The sequence below is a fragment of the Diabrotica virgifera genome, chromosome 4 (assembly GCF_917563875.1).
Source record: "Diabrotica virgifera virgifera chromosome 4, PGI_DIABVI_V3a".
Classification (NCBI taxonomy): domain Eukaryota; kingdom Metazoa; phylum Arthropoda; class Insecta; order Coleoptera; family Chrysomelidae; genus Diabrotica; species Diabrotica virgifera.
This window is the reverse complement of record NC_065446.1, coordinates 241,228,119-241,252,772: the sequence shown is the minus strand read 5'-3', so window position 1 is coordinate 241,252,772 and position 24,654 is coordinate 241,228,119. Positions and strand designations below refer to the sequence as shown.

At 32.5% G+C, this 24,654-nt stretch overlaps 1 protein-coding gene across 2 annotated transcripts in view; it reads right to left on the bottom strand.

Annotated features, from left to right (window-relative positions):
- Positions 1-24,654, bottom strand: part of LOC114327547 (prolow-density lipoprotein receptor-related protein 1) — a 222,777-nt gene that overhangs the window by 136,143 nt on the left and 61,980 nt on the right. For both annotated transcript variants that reach the window (XM_050648833.1, XM_050648834.1), the window contains exons 2-4: positions 12,382-12,564; positions 6,613-6,847; positions 3,996-4,210 (exon numbers count right to left, since the gene is read on the bottom strand). In XM_050648833.1, the coding sequence (XP_050504790.1) occupies positions 3,996-4,210; positions 6,613-6,847; positions 12,382-12,564 (633 nt within the window). The remainder of the gene's footprint in view (positions 1-3,995; positions 4,211-6,612; positions 6,848-12,381; positions 12,565-24,654) is intronic.

The following is a 24,654-nucleotide window of genomic DNA, read 5'->3' as shown; positions in this document are numbered from 1 at the left end:
TCTACCGAGAGATGCTATGTATAAGCTGTAATATATAACAATGCCGACAAAGGAGTCTTTAAAAGTGAATAAAACGCGTAAATTACAAGAATTATTATTTTAATTTAACAAATTAATAGGTACTTTTTATTTATTTAAATTTATGTGTCTCGGCTACAATGACCATTGCCACAAACAATATTGGATATACAATAATTAATTAAAAGGATGACTTATAACTAATTATTATTACAGTTAATTACTAATCCTTAAATACTAGAATGAAATTGTGACAAAAATATTGGATCCTACAATCATTATTATAGAGACTAACTAATTATTAAAACTTTCTAGAAACCATTAATGGAAGATGGCCTGAACACCAATACATATATACTGACGGATCCAAGTTGAATGGAAAAGTAGGCTGTGCCTTTTATGACGCAAACTCTTCCCAATATTACAAGTTCAAGCTACCAGATGAGTGTTCCATATATACCGCCGAAACAATTGCCATAGCAAATGCATTTAGATACGTCCAGTCGAGAAACACACAGAATCATGTTATATTCACTGACAGTAAAAGTGCAGTTGACCGAATAACAAACTTGAAATCATCGAAAAACCTTACTAACATAGAGGCAGAAATGTTAAAACTGAACTTTGAAGCAACAAAACAAAGGAAAACAATATCTGTAGTGTGGATTAAAGGGCACTCAGGAATAAAAGGTAATGATGCAGTGGATACACTAGCCAAATCAGCCACTGACACAGGCTACCATCTAACCACCAATATTGTTCCATATACAGATCTTACCTCCAAGTTTACTTCACATTTAAAACAATTGTGGCAGCAAGAATATAATTCATCAGTCACAGGGCTTAACTATGTCGGCCACCAAAATAACATACCATTGAAAAGCTGGTTTCATGAATTAACCAAACGAAACTTCATTGTTACAATAAATAGATTAAGATCTAATCATGCTATGACTCCTTTGTACAAATATAAAATAGGACTGGATGAAAACCCATATTGTCCATGCGGAGAAGTTGGTGATATGAACCATGTAATCCTAGAATGTTCAAGAAATAAGAAGAGCATTGAATCATTTTTCGAAGAAATGGTAAATCTCAAATTCTGTTTGCCAACCAGTCTAAATTGTATAATTTTTAGTAATAATATTAACTTATATCAATGTTTGTATAATCATTTAATTCGTTGCAAAATGAAATTGTAAAAAACTAACACCATTGTAAGCAATTCTGCGATACAAAATATTATTGTAAGTGTGTTCACGAAAAAATTAACATAAAAAAATAATTAAAAAAAAAAGTTAAAAAAAAAAGTAAAATAATGATAAACAAATAAAAAAAAACAATGAAAAAAAAGGAAATAAAACTAAACAAAAGACTACATAAATAAAGCATTAAAAAAACAAAAATATAATTAAAAAAATAAAAAAAATATACATATAAAAAATGCACTAAACAGAAACACACACATTTTACTAACAAAATAACATTTATCCTAGGGTGTGAGAATTTGAAAAATCAATTTATTTATATTGGATAAAAAAAAATGCTCCCTTTATATTTCATAAATAAAAAATAAGTCTGGCTAATTGGTTCATGCCAAAGCCAATTATAAAAAAAAACTAATTATTACAATTAATCACTGAGTTCTAAATAACAGATAGAGATTAAAAAGACAAAAGATCATATTCTGTTTAATAATTTAATGCCTTTCAAGGAACTAATAGGTACTTAATAATAATAATTTAATTTTTCAAATGAATTTCCTATTTTAAGTTTAGAAAAAGCCAATTTTGTTTAGTATTCACAACTAAAATACTAAATTATTATTATGACAAGGTATTAACTTGTAAAATTCTTCTTACTTGTGGGTTTAATTCTCTCTGTAAAGATTATTTTTTTCGATGTATACGTGTTATATCAGCATGTCGGTTTATTACCATAATCTTTTCTCAGAAGGGTTTGAACACAATGATGAAAGGCACTTTTGTAGGAGAAATAATGTTTATTGCTAAGTACCAATAAATATTACAATATACAATAAATTTTATGCAAATTTAATTTCTTTACTAATATTCAAATAACACCGTAATCCTCTCCCAGGGTATGCGAAACCTTTCAGGTAAATCGCACCCTCGAGGTAGACCGCATACTATAGTTGCACCAAAAATACATTGATGACTTAATTATACAACTAATAGAATGTGGTTTCTGTTATATCGAATATGTCGAGAAGCCGTAAAATATTAGGACCTACTGTAATTTTACTTTTAGTCACTTTTACTTTTTAGTTTATTAGTCGATTTTTTGTTTCTGTTACCAGACAATACAGGTTTTGTTTATAATTTAATAAAAATTTACATCTACATTTTATTTTTGAGAGTTTATGTAAAGAATTTAGCTGTATTTACTACAAAAGTTTGCTACCCCTTTTTTAACAAATAACGAGTTAAACAAAAGTCCCTATAATATTAATAGGAAAAACGACACTATAGTACTAAAACCAAAAAATTCATAATAATGAAATCACCTCCATGCTTTTTGTATACAGCATAAAATCATAATTTCTTATAATAATTAATATCTGTTAAAGCAACAAGAATGCTTTAGTTATTTTTCAAATATTGTTATTTCTATAACAACCTAAATCTAATTTTGCTTCTCCTGTAAAATACACGTTTTTGTTTAATGACAGTGTAGAAATTAGCGTGCGATATATTTCCAAGCTTAAGTAACATACAGTTCGGACTGGCAATGTTCGGTGCAATGGACTGGCAACTATTCTGTTTGAATGCCTGCTTTATAGATTATGAAAATGCGTTTGTCGGAGTACGGCACGACCAACTCATAACGATTTTTAAACAAAATTAAATAGTCAAGTGAGATATAAGAATATTAGAAAATTAATATTTAAACCAGATAGCCCACATAAAAAACACATAATCTAAGAACATCAAAATTAAAAGAGGGTTACGGCAAGGTTGCATGCTCTCTCCATTACTATTTAAGTTGTATACGGAAGTTATTATGCAAGACGTACTGAATAACGAAACAGATGGCGTTGTGGTAAACGGAATCCCTAGTAATAAGTTGAGGTATGCTGAAGATACCATGTTAATGACAGAGAATATTTAGATTTACAGATAATGGTCCAAAAAGTTTATACGGTAAGTATAAGCAATATTATTTAGATATTATTTTTTATATCAATATCTATAATTTATTTTCAAATAAGTCAATTTGCAATGGTTTATACAAAAGTAATTAAAAAAGAAGATTCGCTTCAAAAATGTTGTTTTCAAAATTAAGAGGAAACAGTAGCGATCAACAGGTAGCGAAAACGCGTTCCAAGATTGCGGCTGTAATTTTGAATATTTTTTCGAGATATTTGGCACACGTATTCGTAATATAATAAAGAATGGTGGTACAGAGCCCAATTTGAAAAATATATTAATGTGTGGAAATTACTCTGTAATTAAATACAATATTAAAAAAACGAGCCTGTACCGCCATTAAGAAGAACAAAAAAATACACTTTCTTCAAATAAACTTTTTTATCCGATGCCTAGATTTTGTGTCATTTTGGAACTACTAAATTTTTTTATTTCATTATTAGTTCCAAAATGACACAAAATCTAGGCAACGGATAAAAAATTTTATTTGAAGAAAGTGTATTTTTTTGTTCTTCTTAATGGCGGTACAGGCTCGTTTTTTAATATTGTATTTAATTACAGAGTAATTTCCACATATTAATAAATTTTTCAAATTGGGCTCTGTACCGCCATTCTTTATTATATTACGAATACGTGTGCCAAATATCTCGAAAAAATATTCAAAATTACAGCCGCAATCTTGGAACGCGTTTTGGCTACCTGTTGATCGCTACTGTATCACCTTAAAAATTATTTTCCAATTACAGATTGGACTAAACACAACTGAGGCTATTTCTGTCTCAACCTAAAAATACTAAACATACTCACAGTTGATAGCGGTACAATCGGTCCCGTTAAGTTTATACCCAGGCACGCATGAACACAAGTACGATCCTATCGTGTTGGTGCACGATTGCGAACAGGAATCATCAAGCTCACATTCGTCCGCATCGACACATTTGTTATCCAAAGGCTTCTTTCCAAGAGGACAGTAGCACTGAGGGCCTTTCGGAGTGGGCTTGCAACCGAAAGAACACTGTAATCTGAAAAAGAAGAATGGAACATTATGCGGCTTTTAAAAACTCCTATGAAAGAGCCTCGACCTTCCCAAGTCTATTACGGCAGTCAGTTCTATCCATTGCCAACCGTTGCCAGTGTGCTGCGCCTATTTTTCTCCAATCCTCATCTACACCATCCTTCCATCTGAGTTTTGGCCTACCCCCATTTCTACTTCCCACAGGTTGTGACATAAGAATTTTTCTAGAAGGATTGTTCTGCTGTGATCTTGCTAGATGTCCTGCCCATCCTATAGTATTCCTATTGTTATAAGATATACTACGTCTTTATCACCAAATATATGTTTATATCTGTGGTATACCTCGTAGTTGTACCTCCTCATCCAAACACCATTTTCACAGATGCCACCGAATATTCCTCTCAGGATCCTTCGTTCAAATATAAGCAGATGGTTTTCATCTGCCTTGGAGATGGTCCATGTCTCCGATCCATATGTAACACTGGTTGTATAAGGGTTTTGTATAATATGGTTATTTTTGTTTTTTCGTTTAAGTCCCTGCTTTTCATATGTCTACTCAGTCCAAAATAGTATTTCTTTGCTAGGATTATCCTTCGCTTGATTTCTTCCGTCATGACGATCTCCTTTGTGATCAGGGAGCCTAAGTATGTGAATTTGTCCACCACTTCAAAGGTAGAGTTATCAACCGTGAATTGGTGACCGATGTTTCTGGCTCTATTGTTGGGTGTTGACGCCATCATTTTAGTTTTCTCCTCGTTTACTTGCAGGCCCATATATTTTGAGGCATTTGAGAGGGTGGTATACATTTCTTCTAGCTTGCGTGTTGTACGGGCAACTAGGTCGACATCATCTAAAATTTGGGATGATTTATTAAAAATATTTCCTCTGTTGTCTAATGTCTATTCGGGCATCTCTGACCGCATTTTCCAGAGCTATGTTAGGAGACACGCCAGCGCATCTCCCTGTCGCAGCCCAACATGCGTTTCAAACGCCTGTGATTGTTCACCCTGTATTTCGACATTGCAAACAACTTTACGCATTGTAGCCTTAACCCAACTTATCAGTTTATCGCAGATGTGGAATTCATCCATTCAGTATCCATTCATCCAGAATGGCAGTTGCCATTTAGTAACTCAATAATGCTCCCCAAAGGAGATAAAAAAGTAAATATTACAAAAACTCATTTCATCTCTTCAATAATTTCTTCCTCTTTTCCGTTGATACTTCTGACGTTCCATATATCTCCACAAGAGGAAAAGCATACGAAATACGACGGTAAAAGCAAATTTGTAACATTTTTTTATTTTATTTTATTTTCTCCAACATACGGCGCGACTGAGTATCCATGTCGCTTTGCAATTTTTTAAACCGCTCTTTGATAACTTTTAAAAATGCAACACTTTCTGTCGCATGTTAAGAACTATCGAAATTGTATTCCCTAAACCACGGGAAATAAGTTGACGACACCCGCTTATACTCAGATACATTCTCCCATAAATTTTAGTGCTTTTTTTAATTAATTTGTTTCGAGGGGGTTATCTGCATAGAAAAGATTCACTTCTGGTTGGGTCGTTTGGGGAACAAGACGTGTTTTCTCTGGCGATATTTTGAATATATTTCGGATATAAATTAATAAACGAACATATTTTTTGTATATACAATATATTTAGGAGATGAAATTTACCTGTTGCAAGCCTCAGTATAGTTTTGGCAGAAATCCCATTCATGCGTTTCAAACGCCTGTGATTGTTCACCCTGTATTTCGACATTGCAAACAACTTTACGCATTGTAGCCTTAACCCATTTTATCAGTTTATCGCAGATGTGGAATTCATCCATTCAGTATCCATTCATCCAGAATGGCAACTGCCATTCAGTAACTCAATAATGCTCCCCAAAAGAGATAAAATGTAAATATTATAAAAACTCATTTCATCTCTTCAATAATTTCTTCCTCTTTTCCGTTGACACTTCTGACGTTCCATATATCTCCACAAGAAGAAAAGCATACGAAATACGACGGTAATAGCAAATTTGTAACATTTTTTTATTTTATTTTATTTTCTCCAATATACGGCCCGGCGCCACTGAGGGTCCATGTCGCTTTGCAATTTTTTAAACCGCTCTTTGATAACTTTTAAAAGTGCAACATGCTTTCTGTCGCATGTTAAGAACTATCGAAATTGTATTCCCTAAACCACGGGAGATAACTTGAAGACACCCATATACTTTCTCCCATAAATTTTAGTGCCTTTTTTTAATTAATTTGTTTCGAGGGGGTTATCTGCATAGAAAAGATTCACTTCTGGTTGTGTCGTTCTCTGGCGATATTTTGAATATATTTCGGATATAAATTAATAAACGAACATATTTTTTGTATATACAATATATTTAGGATATGGAATTTACCTGTTGCAAGCCTCAGTATAGTTTTGGCAGAAATCCCATTCATCGCTATTTCCCGAACAGTCGCCATGTCCATCACAGAACTTTACGATCGGTATACATTCTGTTCCTTCCCCACATAGAGCTTCGTTCCATTTACATTTCGCTTCCTTTGTGCAACGTTTCGGATCTTCGTCGGATGTATCGGGACCAAGTTCAGGTGATACTCCACAGTCTTTTTCTTCGTCGCATACCCAACCTATAATAAGAGAAACGTAAAAATCATAAATAAGAAGCAATAAGACATCTTTTAATGAAATGTATTAACAGAATCGACTATACACTGTGTCCGTAAAGTATGGAACAAATTCCTTTTTAGCTAAACAGACCATTTTAAGAAATAATCCTAAAACACGTTGATTTTTGATTTTAATTTACCGTATTTTAAAATAATATTCTAATATACAGGGTGAATTACTTTCGAGTAATGACGTCACCGTCATTTTTTTTAAATGGAACACCCCCATTTTGTCTCAATTTTCGGATTACTCTAGCTGAGCTGATTCCAAAAATATATCACATGTTGATTCAAATTGGTACAGGGTGGACAAAAATACAATAGTTTTGTGTGTGCTCATTAAGTAACGCGTTAGTAAAATTAACAATATCAGGTCCCAGATTTCAATCCTTTGGATTATTATATATGGGGCCATCTGAAGAATGTTGTGTATCAAACGAAACCAGCAAACATTCAAAAATTAAAACAGAGAATTCGGATAGAATAAACAATATTTCTCAAGACACAATAAACAAGGTTCAACAATAATTTGTACAACGTTTGGGTTACTGTCAAATACAGCAAGGGCTGCAGTTCAAACATTTATAAAGTCATGTATTTCATCATATTCTGTCCGCTAGACAATAAGTATTTTTGATAATATTGTTAATTTAACTAACGCGTTACTTTGTGGACACACACAAAACTATTGTATTTTTGTCCACCCTGTACCAATTTGAATCAACATGTGATATATTTTTGGAATCAGCTCAGCTAGAGTGATCCGAAAATTGAAACAAAATGGGGGTGTTCCATTTAAAAAAAATGACGGTCACGTCATTACTCGAAAGTAATTCACCCTGTATATCAGAATATTATTTTAAAATACGGTAAACTAAAATCAAAAATCGACGTGTTTCAGGATTATTTCTTAAAATGCTCTGTTTAGCTAAAAAATAATTTGTTCCATACTTTACGGACACAGTGTATAACTTCAAAGGTATACTAAATATTTCACATTCCTGTGGCCAATCCGGACAATAAAAGCACAAACTCGATAATAAACCAGATTGAGTACGTATTAAGAAGAAGTTAGAAACGTCGAGTTAGAAACGAAATGTTAAAACCAACTTAAAATGTTTTGCACCTGTACTTTATGACACACACAGTTTTATGTAGATCAGGGGTGGGCAAATACTTTTAAGCGCGGGCCAAAATGAAATTTTCAAAATGTCTACCGGGTCGGAGGACTATACCCAGTATGTACGCTAATGTTTTTGGTGGAGGTTTTTCTCTGCCCAAGAAATTTTTTTGACAAAAATACTATAAGTATCATTTTAAAGCATTTGGAGAAAGACATTTGACTGTTAATAATAATAAATTGTCTTTCTGGTGTGTACAGGCGAATAATTTGTTCCCAGTAAAATTACGAAATTTTTAATATGGTCCATTATATTAAGCCATAACAAGGATCCAGATAAAAAATGAACTTCAGAAATTCGATCAAGAATAGAGTAATCAAGAGCAGCCTTTTTGAAGATGGTGAAATTTTTGAGTAACCAAAGATTCAATCTGAAAATCTGATATCGGATGGTAACATGTTATGTCAAGTCAACCATTATAGACGAAATTCAAAGGAAGCAACAGATCTGGTATGGTCATGTACGACGTCAATGGACGACCACAGGCTGCCAAAACAAATTTTAAAATGGACGCCAAGAAAAAGAAAGGAACGCCAAAACAATCCTGGCTAGGCGGTACTCAGAAGGCAATGTCGGAAAGGAACCTTCACCCTGACGAATGCAATGACGGACGAAGCTGGAAACTGAAAACCGGAAGGCGGAGAACGCTATAAATAACAGGGATAATAATAAAAATGTTATGTCCATTCTATTCTTCTTTATTGGATTGTTAATGCTGACTTAATGAAAAAGCTGCAAGCTTTTGAGATGTGGCTTTTTAGGGGAATTGTGAAAATACCATGGACCCAGTGGCGTAACAAACTCCGTCGGGGCCCCCCCGCAGAATTTGAAATGGGGCCCCTTTTAACCCGGGAGCAGTCGCGCCGTTAGAAAAAATCCAACTTTTTATCATTTTCCGTGATAACTTAATGAAAAATTTTGCAACATAACTTTCCACTTGTACGTGCCTCGAAGAAGATTGTAGTAATGCGTAGGATTTTTTTTTAATTTTTAATTTAATTTTTCTTTTTTCTTTTTGTGGAATTTATGGCTTTGGTGGGAACCAATTAGTTTTAAAATTGTTAGAAATAGATATTTTTAACATAACAAGCAAACAAACATATTATAGAATTGAACTTTGTTTTAAATTCGTATTGTTAGATTTTGTTCTACGCGCGACTGCTTACGTGACAGAAGTGAGCGCGACTGCTCCCGCGTTAAACAATTACTAAATACGACTTATTTAACAAAAACTTTTTTGTGTTAGCGTTATCGTTCACTGTTCATAACAACTTACATTTCTCATCTTTATTGGTATACAGACCCATTCTAAATAAACAACTTCTTTTGTTGTTTTCTGTACAACTTACCTACAATGCATTTAATAACCAGCTTTAAAAATAGTAAATGTTAAAACAATGCTTTCTTGATTTCTTATACAGTGTGTTTGCGTAGCTTGGAACCTATGGGAAACTTTTTTATTACATATCTATATTACGAAACAAAAGTTATTCTTCATAAAATGCTCTGCATGGTATAAAACTTAAGTTGCAATAATCAGATATTCAATTTTATTGATTTTATACGAGGTATATCAAAAAATATTAATTTCGCTCAATAGTACCTATACCACCTTTATAATTTATAATATTGAAAAATTTTATTATAAAAAGTTGTTCGCAATTAAAAACTACGTTTAAATATGCAATTATGTATATCATTCCAGTTGAAATATTGTGAACTATAAAGGTACTTAACTCTTAGAGAGAAATTCATATTTTTCGACATACCTCGTATAAAGTTGGTAAAATGTGATATATTACGATTGAATCTTCGTTTTGAGATAATGCAGAGCTTTTTATAAAGAATCTGATAAGAATTTTATAAAGAATTTTTTCGTAAAATTAAAAAATTAATAATAAAATAGGTATTATAATTGTAATAAAATGATGTTGGTTATCGGTAATTTGAGAAATATTTGGAAAAATTAATTTTTTATTTACAAGGATGTAATTACATATTAAAATTAAAATCGTATATTGTTAAATATAAAAGTACTTTATCCTTGAGTTAAATTCCTATTTTTTGACTTACCTCATATAAAATTGATAAGCTTTGATATCTGATGGTTTATCTGGCTTATTTTGTATCTCAGATTTAAGACCATTCAGAGCATTTCATGAAGAATAACTTTTTTCGTAAAATTGATAATAAAAATGTTTCCCATATGGTTCGAAGCCACGCAGACATACTGTATAAGTGCTCAAAAAATTTATTTTGAATTTTCAAATTTTAATGTCTGACAGGGCCGTAACTACCATTGGGGCAACCGGGGCAGTGCCTCGGGGCCTCAGGTAATGGCGTTATACTGCCTATAGACAATATAACGCGATTAAAAACCTACATTATAGCCGAAGAATGTAAGTAACATTATGTGTAGTATATTTTTTATGAAAACAGAAAAGATGTTATATTGATGGTAAATATTTAGCTTAAAATAATGTGATTTCAAATTTGTTTTGTGTTGGTCAACTAAAATAGCAATATGTAGGTAGGTACAGGAAACTTCAGTCATGGAGTACATTAAAATGCGTTTTCAAGTGGTTAAATATCAATTTTCCCGGACTCCTTCTGCTGGAGGGGGCCCCCAGATCACGTTTGCCCCGGGACCCCCAACATCGTACTTATGGCCCTGATTTAATGACATATTCGAATTCAGCATAATCAAAAAGCAAATAGAAACATTTTTGAACAATGTAAAATGATGAATTCACTGATATCTTTTAAAATTATTTAATATAAAACAGTTTTATTGTTTAAAGAATTAATAAACAATTAGAGGCATCTGTGAGTAGAACTTTTCACTTTAAGATAAGATATATAAACTAACAAAAAATGTTTTAGAAAAATATAAGCTTATTTGATTTTTTCTGAAACCGAGACAATGCAAGTTTTTCTACATTGACTTCCCTAAAGCGTAAGTGTTATAATTTCCTTATCTTACCATTTATCTGTTGAGAGATTGTCCAATGATTACATAAGAAAAGTCGTCAATAATTGTTAAATAAATGCGTACCAAACTGATGCAACTATAACCGTAAAACAACACAAACATAAATAACATTAAATGCAAACAACCAATACGAAATTACTGGCGATAATATTGTATTGAAATACTAAAAGTAGGTAAAGTACAGAGAGAAAGAAAACCCATTTTTAGATTTAAAAATATTGTTCTTAAATTCGGCAAATTGCAATTCTAATATCTTTCAATAGTCAAGTACAAAGCATTATATAGTTTATTGTCTCTGCCATAAAATTTCGGTAGGCCGGAAGGGATTAAGTTTCTAGATATTATGAGATGATTCACTTGGCAAATACGTCTAGTTATATAGAAATTTTTACGTTTTTAAATTTAAACAGACAACGTAAAAATAATATAACAATAACAGATTTTTACATAATATCAGATGACAAGATGGGGCCCTTAAGCGATTGGGGCCCCCCGCAAGCTTCACGCTGCGGGGCCCTCTGTTACGCCCCTGCATGGACCGATCATATTACGAACGAAATGGTGTTGCACAGAATGGAAAAGGAACAGAGAACTTTTGACCATCATTAAAAGGAGAAAGACAGCAAGGAGAAAGGGAACATACTTAGAAATGATAACGTAAGTTATCTTTTTTTTCACCCCTGTGATAAACATTATAGAAGTTTTTAGGGACTTTCGGTCCTCAGTAATAATGTACCTAATATTTCATTCTGCGTTTAAATTTTTCAAAAATACTTATTAGTTTTCTCAGCAATCGAAAAATATGAATGCATTTAAAAAACATTGCGCCTACGCTCTTAAAAAAATTGCTTGCATGGGTCGGATAAAGTAAGCAAAAGGGCCGGATCCAGCCGGCAGGCCGGCTTTTGCCCACCCCCCATTGTAGATAAACCGCCAAGTGTAAGAGGCAAGACGACGAGATTCCACAGCCCAGCGCGCTGGAGAGAAACAAGAAATAGACATCACCAAGGTAGCGTCTCCAACTGATTCTCCAAGGGAAGGTAAATAGTAAAAGTGGACCGGGAAGAAGACGCATTTCCTGGCTTTAAAATTTACGAAAGTGGTATAACACGATTAGCACTGAACTGTTCCGCGCTGCGGTAAACAAAGTCAAGATAGTCATGATGATCGTCAACATCCGAAACGGATAGGCACTTTAAGAAGAAGAAGAAGGTAGCGTAACATTTAAATTTACGTACACACACTATTCAAATAATTGATAAATAAAGAGATGTAAACTCTCTTATAGTTACTTAATACAACTTCATATATGAAAAACGTACCTGTAGGTAAACACTTCTTGGTTAAAGAACATTGAAACTGATCCGATCGACAATTGTGGTTCTTCTGGCAGTCTTCTGGTTCGTCACTCCCATCATCGCAATCCCGGCTGGAGTCACAGTGCCAACTTATCGGTATACATTTGCCATCTTTGCATTTGAATTGATTGCTCGCGCAAGAAGGTTCTGGAATTTAAAATACCTACATTAATGGTAACATTGTTATTAACATTAAATAACATTGTTATATGAATGTATTAAATATTATATGCATATTAGTACAATAGTCTGCATTAGCAACGCTCATATGGTATTCATTGATCTTGAGAAAGCATATGATAGAGTTCCTCGAGAGATTCTGTGGTGGGCACTCAATAAGAAAGGAGTCCCTAGCGAATATGTAAAGATTGTGAGAGATATGTATGAGGGAGTAACGACTAGTGTTAGGACAGGTGTGGGAGAGACTGATAAATTTCAGGTGAAAGTAGGATTGCACCAAGGCTCGGTGCTTAGTCCTTATTTATTCTCATTAGTTTTGGACCAGATAACAGCGAAACTACAGGGTAGCATTCCATGGTGCCTAATGTATGCTGATGATGTAGTGTTAATAGGAAATAGTGAAAGAGACTTAGAACAAAAACTGGAACAGTGGAGACAAGCTCTGGAGGAAAAAGCTTTAAAACTTAGTAGGACAAAAACAGAGTATTTGGAATGTTCATTTAAAGATGGAGTTACTACAAATAAAATGGTATCTTTGGATGGTGAAATGATTGTGAAAAGCAACAGTTTTAAGTACCTTGGATCGGTATTACAGAGTAATGGAGAAATAGATGGAGATGCATGCAGTAGAATTAGGGCTGGATGGATGAAGTGGAAAGAAGCGAGTGGTGTGTTGTGTAACAGAAAAATTCCAATGAAATGATGTCCCTTCCCTTGAAAGGAAAATTCTATAAAGCAGCCATAAGACCGGCTATGATGTACGGAACTGAATGTTGGGCAGTGAAAAAGAAAGAGGAACAACGAATGCATGTGGCGGAAATGAGAATGCTTAGATGGATGAGTGGAGTGACAAAGAAGGATAAAATTAGAAATAAGTATATTAGGGGAAGTCTAGATGTGGCACCAATTGATGCCAAAATGAGAGAGAATAGGTTGAGATGGTTTGGTCACCCAATACGAAGAATAGATGAAGTGCAGATTCCTGGATGGAGTAGGAGAGGAAGACCAAAGAAGACCTGGGGCGGGGGAGACGATAAGGCAGGACATGTTGGTAAAGGGGATTAACATTGATATGACCCAAGATAGAATTGTGAGTAGAAATGCAATTAGGGAAGCCGACCCCGCATAGGGATAAGGCAAAGAAATTGATGAGTCTGCATTAGCAAGAAGGTCCTGAAATGTTGTGTGGTCTATCCTATTGTATGGTTGTGAGACATGGACGTTAAAAACCACAATACTAAACAACTTAGAATCATTCGAATTGTGGTGCTATCAATGGATCTTAAAGATATTGTGGGTTTGGTACACTTCCAATGAATATGTTCTTAAAATGATTAATTCAGAACGTCTGTTCATAAATAGCATAAAGAGAAGAAAAGCAGAATACTTCGGCCATATAATTAGAAGACCTAAATATCATCTATTTCGCCTTACAATACAGGGAAAAGTGGAGAGAAAGAGATGGATTGGTCGAAAGAACTTTCATTGCTGCCTATATTTAAACAACGGTGTGGTAGAAGAGTTATTTCGCGCTGCAGCCGATAGGAAAAAGTGTCAGGAAATTGTAAACATGATGACGGCCAACGTCTGAATACAGACATGGTACCTAAAGAAGAATAAGTCTAACAGTGACTGCTTCAGCACAAATACCAATGGAATTGAAACATTGAAATTTAACAATAAAACCAGCGTTCAAATTCAAGCCTATGCTCCTATATCCACGCACTCGGACGAGGAATTGGAAACCTTTGGAATTGGGCCATGTGAACAAGTCATATCCACAGCTCAGATGTTACCTGGGGCAGATTAGCCAAATATTTTAAACATCCTAGCTTAATGTAACATTTTAAACCAATGTTTCATTGACGGACAACTTTTACTGGGCTTTGACCCACATATATTTGTCAAACAAATCTTGGTGGTTAGCATGTGAAGAGTACAGGGGAAAAACAAGGAAGGTCACGTTTTATACATATTGAGATAAACACCAATAAAGGTTTAATTCTTATGATACCTAAAAACTACTTAGGAGATTCTTAACAGAATTCTAGCAATTATTATTCTATAATCTTAATATAATATTAATCTATATTAACTTATTAATTTAATAATGCACCAAAAAACTGCTAACATTTCTTAATTTTGTTCAGGGGCGTGAGGGCAATATTGGTCCTTCGAATTGATAAAAATTCTTAGAAAATTTATATAGACTGATCTTTATGTTTATTGTCTTGAATCGATAGCCTAGTCGATAGTAATCAGTCTTTGCTACCACATTGCGAGAAAAGGCGAAATTAATGAAAATGTGACATTCCTTGTTTTTCCACTGTACTCTTCATGTATATTGCACGTAAGCACTGATGATGACTGGTAAACCAGTCGAAAACTAGTTATGTTGTGATTTTGATGTGGCCCTTTTGAGGGATTTTAAATATACCTTTTATACAGGATTTTACTGGTTTTTGTATTATATGGTATACAGCCAACTACAGGAAAACTTTTTCCTTGTGGATTTTTAAATATTTTTTCATCCACTTCAGTGCCCTTTACCAACAACCGTTTTTCTTTAGCTTGTCTTATTATTTTTTATTCGAATAAAATAATTTGGTTGAATATATTTTTTTGGAAAGGATGTTTTATATATTTATATCATTATTTTTAAAGATCAGATCCATTTCGTCTGTCATTCATGTCTCTTTAAGGGGATAGGCGCAAAATCTTGGTCCAATACTATGTAAATGCATTCATTTTTTTCCGAGCCCTGAAAAAACTAATAAGTATTTTTGAAAAATTTAAACGCAGAAAGAAAGATTACATTATTACCAAGGGCCGAAAGTCCCTGAAAACTTCTATGTTTATTTTAATAAGTTATATTTAAATTATATTTAATAAGGCGAAAAAAAGAGAAAATTTAGTGTTATTTTTAATTTTAAACTTTTTGTTTATTCTAAGAGACTTTCGGCACTCGGTAATAATGTAATCTTTTATTCTGCGTTTAAATGTTTCAAAAATATTTATAAGTTTTCATAAGATTCGAAAAAAAAAAATGTTTAAATAGCAATGAACCAAGATTTTGCGCCTATCCCCTTAACGCTGAAATAAAAAAATATGCACTCAAGGATTCTGTAGGAATTTCTCACATCTACATGATGTATCTACATATTCCCAAAATAGTTTATGTGATATCGGCTGCAGTCAATTTTCACCTAACTAAAATGATTCAAAATTGCCAGTAAACAATTTTTTGATAGTAGATATAAAAAGTTTCACTAAAATCAAGGTAAACTGCTATGCCAGATCATAGTCCAATCGACTAAACATTATAATTATTATTGCTTTACTTTTAGTAAAATTGTAATATTTAAATGCAGTTATGTACATTAATGTTATTTAGTAATAATATGACTTAAAAACTACATTTCGCGATCGTGGGTCTAAAGTTTGTCATTAAAGTTGACATATCACGTATCGTATTGCAGTTTGCAGTTAGCTTGTTAGAAATAGTCCTCTAAGTGCATACTTTTTATACCTTTCATATTTTATATCTAGTGGAGTCAATGAAGTTTTTACTTAGGAAAAAAATCAAACAAGATAGAACTTTTTATAATTTCATTAAGAAACGTATAACAAACAACATATCAAAAGTTCTACTCCAAAAGTGGGTGCTTAATTTTTTATTAAACAAATGAACTGTGAAATTAGTTGTTTTTTTAAATATCTACGAAAATATAAATCTTAGAAAAAAACTGACTTGACCTAGTTAATTGAGTTAATAGTTAAGTTAATTTAACATAATGTTTTAATTAATTGATCAACTTAAATTTTACAAATTGAAAATGAAAGAACATAAAACTATCATATACTTAGTTATAATACAAAGAAAAAAAGGTATGTGCATAAGTACAGTGTGGGCGGAAAGTGGGACTTAATACATGAATTTTGTTCAAAAATTATTTAAAAATGTGTGACTAATACAATTTTACCTATAAAGCTCTCTTTGCACAACTTACTTTTGAAACTTCGTACTAAACGATGTTTCATTCAAAAAAATTTCAAAAATTTAATTCAAATGATACGGCGTCTCAAAAATGTAATTTTTGAAAACTTCGTAGTTTTACAGAAATTCTACCACTTTAAGAGGGTATTACTCAAGTTTAAACGAATATATTATAATATTATAGGTGTTTTTTAAAGCTGAAGAGGTAGTTTTTAAAATGCACTAACTTATTTTATTTTAAAAATGAACTACACATCTTTTTTAGAAAATTAAAAAAGATAAAATATGCAATAAAAAAACCGAAAAATATCAGTTAAAAAAATATTTATACAAAGTCATCAAAACCTTTTTCTGTACAACTTACCTAAAATACATTTAATATCTAAAAAACTTAAAAAATAATAAATATGTAAGGGTGGGGCATTAGTGTGACAAAGTCCAATTACTCGTTTGTCGTAAGAGATACGAAAAAAAGTTATTTAGGTAAAGGTTGGGGCACACATAGTACCATGATTTAAAAATATTTTCAAATATACAGGGTCGTCCGTATTTACAGGGTGACACAAACTTATGTTTTTTTTAATGGAACACCCTGTATATTTTTACAGTTTTGAATTCTCCTCGATGTTTCCTTTCTTAAACTATATGGTTTTGTAATATTATACGAGGGAGTTTAAAAGTTAATTACGTTCTTTTGTTAATTTCGTAGCAAAATCTACACCCTGTAGAATTTTAGTGATTTGACATCAAATTTTTATTTTATGTTCAAACGATTTTTAATATAGTCTACTACTGTTAATCATTAATAGTATAGCGAAATGTTTAATTTTAGTATACAGGGTGGGTCGAAACTCGGAATGAGTATTTTCTGAGTTTTCTTAAATGGAACACCCTGTATTTTAGTATTGTAGTGAAATTATATTTAATGGTACTTTTTTATTTCTTAAGCATTCCCTATACCTAAGTGCTTTAATTTGTAAGTTATTCGTCATTCTTTAAGCAAACATTAATTGCAACAAAAAATTACGTAAAATTTCATTAGGTAGCCGTGAAAATATCCAATCAAAAGTAATTTTTCGAAAAAAAATACATAATAATCTAACCTGATCCTTAGTTTATTAATATTGGATGAGATATCCAAATACATTCTTAGTTAAGATTGTTGGTGCTTAAAATATGAATCAAACATACAAAATTCTGCCCAGTTGGCTATGACACAAAATTTGCTTAAATATTTGACATTATACTATTTCAGTTGATTTGATACCATTACTAATATTAATTTTTCTAATGAGGAACGGATTAAAATGGCTTTGTGCTAGGAGAGTATAACAAAAATTAGCTACTAGCAATAAAAATTTATCATCAGCAGTTCCCTGATAGACGACAACCAAAAAGAGAAACTTTTGAAAGTATACTAAAACGGTTTCAACAGACTAGATACTTAGATTTTAAGAACGATTATATTAATATGCAGATCCTCAGTGACACTAAGGATTACATATAATTGCTGTTTTCTTCACTTGCAATAGTTTTTATTCGAGCAGATTTATCATAATATAAGTGATCAGTCCATTGAAACCGTTCTAGTATATTTTTAAACGTTTCTCTTCTTAGTTGTCGTCTCTCAGGGAATTTCTAATGCAAAATTCTTATTGCTAGTAGCCCATTTTTGTTATATTCCACTAGCACCAAAACCTTATTAGTCAGTTTCTCATAAGAAAAATACATATTAGTAATGGTAACAAAGCAACTGGATCTGTAAAAATAGTATAATGTCAAATTTTAAAAGAAATTTAGTGTCATAGCCGACGAGGTAGAATATTGTATGTTTTTATTAATATTTTGCGCACCAACAAACTTAACCACGAATTTATTTGGATATTTCATCCATTAGTAATAAATTAAGGATCAGACTAGATTATGATGTATTTTCTTTTCCAAAAATTATTTCTGATCAAATATTTTCACAGCCACCTAATAAAATTTCACGTAATTTTTCTTACAATTAATGTTTGGCTTAAAGAATCACGAATAACTTACAAATTAAAGCACTTAGGTATAGGGAATGCTTAAGAAATAAAAAAGTACCATAAAATATCATTTCATTACAATACTTAAATACAGGGTGTTCCATTTAAGAAAACTCAGAAAATACTCATTCCGAGTTTCGACCCACCCTGTATACTAAAATTAAACATTTCGCTATACTGTTAATGTTTAACAATAGTATACTATATTAGAAATCGTTTGAACATAAAATAAACATTTGATGTCAAATCACTAAAATTCTACAGGGTGTAGATTTTGCTAGGAAATTAACAAAAAAACGTAATTAACTTTTAAACTACCTCGTATAATATTACAAAACTATATATTTTAAGAAAGGAAACATCGAGGAGAATCCAAAAATGTAAAAATATACAGGGTGTTCCATTAATAAAAACATAAGTTTGTGTCACCCTGTCAATACGGACGACCCTGTATATTTGAAAATATTTTTAAAATATGATACTATGTCTGCCCCAACTTTTACCTAAATAACTTTTTTTCGTATCTCTTACGACAAACGAGTAATTGGACTTTGTCACACTAATGCCCCACCCTGTATGTATATAAAAAAAGTTTCTTTTTTGAGCTCTTATGCTTACACAGTATGTCTGCGCAACTTGGAACCTATTGGAAATTTTTTTATTATCAATTTTACGAAAAAAGTTATTCTTCATAAAATGCTCTGCATGGTCTAAAATGTTAGACGCAACCATCAAATATCATATTTTATCAATTTTATACGAGGTACGTCAAAAAATCTGAGTTTCGCTGAAGAGTACCTTTATATGTATTTCACAATACCTATCGCAAATTGTTATAAAAAATTATTCTAAATTAAAAACTATGTTTGAATATGCAATTACATAAATCCTTCTAATTGAAATATTGTAAAGTATAAATGTACTTTACTCTTGAGCGAAATTCATATTTTTTAACATACCTTGAATAACCAGATTGACATCCCCCAACTTTAAATCAAAAGATATTGTAGTTACTAAGGTTATTAGCTACATGTCAATGACCCACTAGAAAATTCTATTAATGGGACTACAAGTAAACAACACTCGCCTACCTGCGAGAGGCACAAAGGTTCTCAAGCCAACCTCGATGTCTCCCCCATCCTAGCAGCAAATCGACCAGTCTTTTCTACAAAGACTATTCCAAACAAAAAGTAGGAAACTGCGTGACGTAACGAAAGGGTCTCACAATTCTCGTAAATTCAAGAAAAGACCAGCTAACGGAAAATAAAACAGAAGGGAATGAATTAGATTTTAGAACCAGTCGTAATAATAAACTGGTATTAATTGTTTGCTTTTAAGTCGGAAGTTTTTAAATTGTATCGAAAAGTCTGAAAGCCACTGCGCATCCGCTAGGAAAAATATTCCGATTCGTATTTTTTTGCAAAATCTTACCCAAAAAGACCCCTTTTAACAAATTTGCATGTTGCCAGGATCAAAAGTGGGTCAAAAATCTTTTAAATGTTTTTTTTTAGGTTTTCTTGGATCATTCCAAACAGAAAAGGTCTTTAGTGACATTTCTCTAAAGTTCATAGTTTTTGACAAATAAGCGATTAAAAATTGAAAAATTGCGAAATCGGCCATTTTTAACCCTCAAAAACTATGTGAAAAACTGAAAATTTGAATGTTGCCAAGGTAGGTTGTAGATATTCTTTAAACATCGATTGATGAAATCCCGAAGAGTTTTTTGCAATACAATATTCAAAACTCCTTTGTTTTTTAATTGCTAATCAAGCGTGCGCGACAGTAAGGTGCAAATGAAAGGAATAAATTCGTTATTTCGTAAACCGGCGACGTTAAGAAAAAAACCCGAAACAGGTCGATTTTTATTTTCAAGTTATGATATTCTGGCATATATGGTATACTAGTGACGTGACGTCATCCACCTGGGCGTGATGACATAGGTAATCGATGATTTTTTTAAATGAGAATAGGGATCGGGTGCTAGCTCATTTGAAAGGTTCTTCAATTCTCTATTCAGTAATATAAACATCTATATAATTATTTATACAGGGTGTCCTTCTACTTCTTTTTTTGTCAAATAATTTAATTTAATAAAAAATTTTTGGACACCCTGTATAAATAATTATGTAAATGTTTACATTACTGAATAGAGAATTGAAGAACCTTTCAAATGAGCTAGCACACGACCCCTATTCTCATTTAAAAAAATCATCGATTACGTCATCACGCTCAGACGGATGGCGTCACTAGCATACCATATATGCCACAATATCATAACTTAAAAATAAAAATCGACCTGTTTCGGATTTTTTCGTTAAGTCGCCGGTTTACGAAATAACGAATATATTCCTTTCATTTGCACCATACTGTATACACATGCAACGGTGGAAAATAGTGTCGCGCACACGTGATTAGAAATTAAAAAACAAAGGAGTTTTGAATACTGTATTCCAAAAAACTCGGGATTTCATCAATAGATGTTTAAAGAATATCTACCTACCTTGGCAACATTCAAATTTTAAATTTTTCACATAGTTTTTGAAGGTTAAAAATGGCCGATACAGCAATTTTTCAATTTTTAATCGCTTATATGTCAAAAACTATCAACTTTAGAGAAAAGTCACTACAGACCTTTTCTGTTTGGAATGATCCAAAAACCCTAAAAAAACTTTGTTCCATGCAAAAAAAAATAATTTTAGAAAAAAAAACACAAAAAAAAACGTTTCAAAAATTTTTGACCCACTTTTGGTCCTGGCAACTTGCAAATTTGTTAAAAGGGATCCTTTTTGAGTAAAATTGTGCAAAAAATACGAATCGGAATATTTTTCCTAGCGGATGCGCAGTGGCTTTCTGGACTATATAAATAAATTAAAATAAGATATAGAATTAAAATAAAAACTAAATAAAGTAAGTGTTAATTGATTAATAAATTAAAATGACTACAAAATCAAAATGATGATAATGGTATTAAAATGAAATATGTATGTAATTAAAATTGTAATTTCTTAGTTATAGAATTTAATTTTAACAATTTGTTTTATAAATTTTATTTATTTATAAAAAAATATGAATAATTTATCTATTGCAATGTAACAAATATGTATATATTAAATCTAAATTAATTGTTTATCTATTGATAAGAATTTTTTAAAAATTCCTAATATTCGGCGTTAGCTCGTCACAAAAAGCAATCAATGTTTTTATTACTTGTGTGTCTGCGGCTGATAAAACGCAGTACGATATTTTATTCAATTAGAAGTGATTGATTTGTTTAATATTTTCGTCCTGCATCATTACGGTCAATAAAAACTTGACCTTTTAAGGTCGAATCGGCCAATCTCAGACCAGTTAATATAAGAAGACTGAATGATCTTGGACGGGATTTGAAATTGAAACAAAACCCGTGGCGGTTGATTTTACATTCCATACTAGCCGACTTCTAGTCCACGATGTAAGGTCGCTCCCGTATGAAAAAAATTCTGATTCTCTTTCTTTACGGACTCGCGTTAAAAAATCAGACATGGGGTGAGACAGGGATGCGTGTTGTCGCCAATTCTTTTTAATGCCTACTCGGAAGAGATCTTGAAAAAAGCTATTGAGGATGAAACAGCTGGAATAAAGGTGAATGGAGTTTCCATTGCGATGTTTCACATTATAAAAATTTTGAACGTACGAGAGTTTTCTCGTGCGGTAGTTTTGACGCACTTGTCCTTTTCACACAATAAGAATTGAGTCGCACGAAGATATTTTACTGTGTTGTTTGGTATATTAGTTTTATTTACACTTTGTGGCTGAGGTCGGTACATGATACGATGTCTGATTACAAATGGTTATTTTTTGTCCATACTTTTGTCCTAATGTACTGTAATGCGTATTTAATTCATTTGCAATTTCTATTTTGTCAGTTATTATTTCTTATGTTTTTAATTAAAAGTCTTAATTTGTTTTTATAATCGTTGTTCTACTAAGTTATTTGTGGGATCTTGGATTAGCTCATACAATATATGTAATAAATTATTCTAAATGGGAAATAAGTCACAATTTAACTAAAAAAAATATTTTATTAACGTTTCAACATCAGATTTGGGCGTCGAAACGTTAATAAAATCATTTTTTAGTTAAATTGTGGCTTATTTCCCATTTAAAATATCTAGTTTATTACAAAAATGCCACAAGGAAATAGCTTCAGAACAACATTACAATCTATGTTTTTCATTTACAGAATTTAAAATACCCTCCGTCATCCACCCGTTTTAAATATTGTTTTTAGATAATTTCACACAAGACGCGACGGTTGCCCTACTCCAGTCTTCCGAGTCGTTTACCCTATAAAACTAAATATAATTTCGTAGAATAAAAGGTATAGTCATATTATATGGAGCGAAATCAAATTATAGCGTTGTGGTTACTTTATTGTCGAAGAAAGAGAAATAAGAGGAACCGAATTCATTCGGTCCATCCTATGAACGCAAAAAGATACGATTTATAGATTTTTATATTCACACATATTGATGGAAGACCCTTTATACTCAACGTTATTGCAACTATGTAAAATAAAGTTTATTATAATATACTTAGGAGTTTTAATTACTGTTGTTATCAGTAACATATAATTAATTTTGCTGTGCTTACCAAATATGTTTTTTTATCATCTAATTCGTCAAATTCACTGTTAAGTGCACGGTATACACCATTCCAAGCATTTGTCGTCAAGTTTGTATCTTTATATATTTCTATATAATAATAATATAGTGTAAATAAAAAAAAATACCAAACAACACAGCAAAATATCTTCGTGCGACTTAATTCTTACTGTGTGAAAAGGACAAGTGCGTCAAAACTATCGCACGAGAAAACCCTCGCACGTTCAAAATTCTTATAATGTGAAACAGCACATTGGGTGCGTTCGGACGACCACAGCGGCTGGATAGCTGAGTAAGCGGTAGCTTTCGGGCGACACCGCTGGAAGTCAGCCGCTGAGAGATTTACTAAGCTTTCCCTATCCTATCAGCGCTGCCTGGATACAACTACTCAGCCGATTTGTGCTGACAGTCAGCCGCTGTGGTCGTCCGAACGCACCCATTAACAACATTAGATATGCAGATGACTCTGTCATCTTAGCCGAAAATTGTGAGGATCTTCAGAGGCTGATGACCAGAATAGCGGAGTTTGGACAAGAATACGCGCCGGACTCCAGTTGCGACTTGTAGTCGCGCGATTGTTTTGTCGCGAAGATTGAACACATTGTTTCAAATACAAGTCAATCCATGATTATTTAGTTGCAAATGGATTGACTTGTATTATTTGAAACAATGTGTTCAATGTTCTCTACAAAACAATCGCGCGTCTACAAATCGCAAGTGGAGTCCGGCGCTACGGTCTAGCAAATAAACGCCAAGAAGACAAAATTTATAAGAATATCGAAAACTCAAAGAAATAACGAGAATATCTTCGTAAACGTAACCAATGTCGAACGAGCAGATTTAACTCCACAGGTGATTACTTCTTCTAGGAAATTAAAATCAGAATAGAAAAGGCTAGAGCATATTTTAACAAGATGAGAAAAGCAGAAAAGTGCTCTGCACAAGAGATTTGATGTTAGCGCTAAGAGTTAGGTTGGCTAGGTGCTACGTTTTCTCGACTCTGTTTTATGCAATGGAAGCTTGGACCTTGAATGCGGCATCAATGAAAAACTAGAATAATTCGCGCTGTGCGTGTACAGAAGAGTTCTAAAAATATCGTGGACAGAACACGTCACAAACAAAGAGGTTCTGGGAAAGATGAATAAAGAAATGGAAATCTTAAATACCATCAAAACAAGAAAATTAGAATATCTTGGACATATTACACGTGGAGAGAGATACAACTTGCTCCAACTATTGATTATGCAGGGAACGATTCAAGGAAAAAGAAGCATAGGGAGACGCAGACTATCGTGGCTGCGCAACCTGAGAGAATGGTACGGATGTACATACATCAAATTGACTTTTCAGAGCAGCCGTCTCTAAAGTCCGAAAAGCTATGATG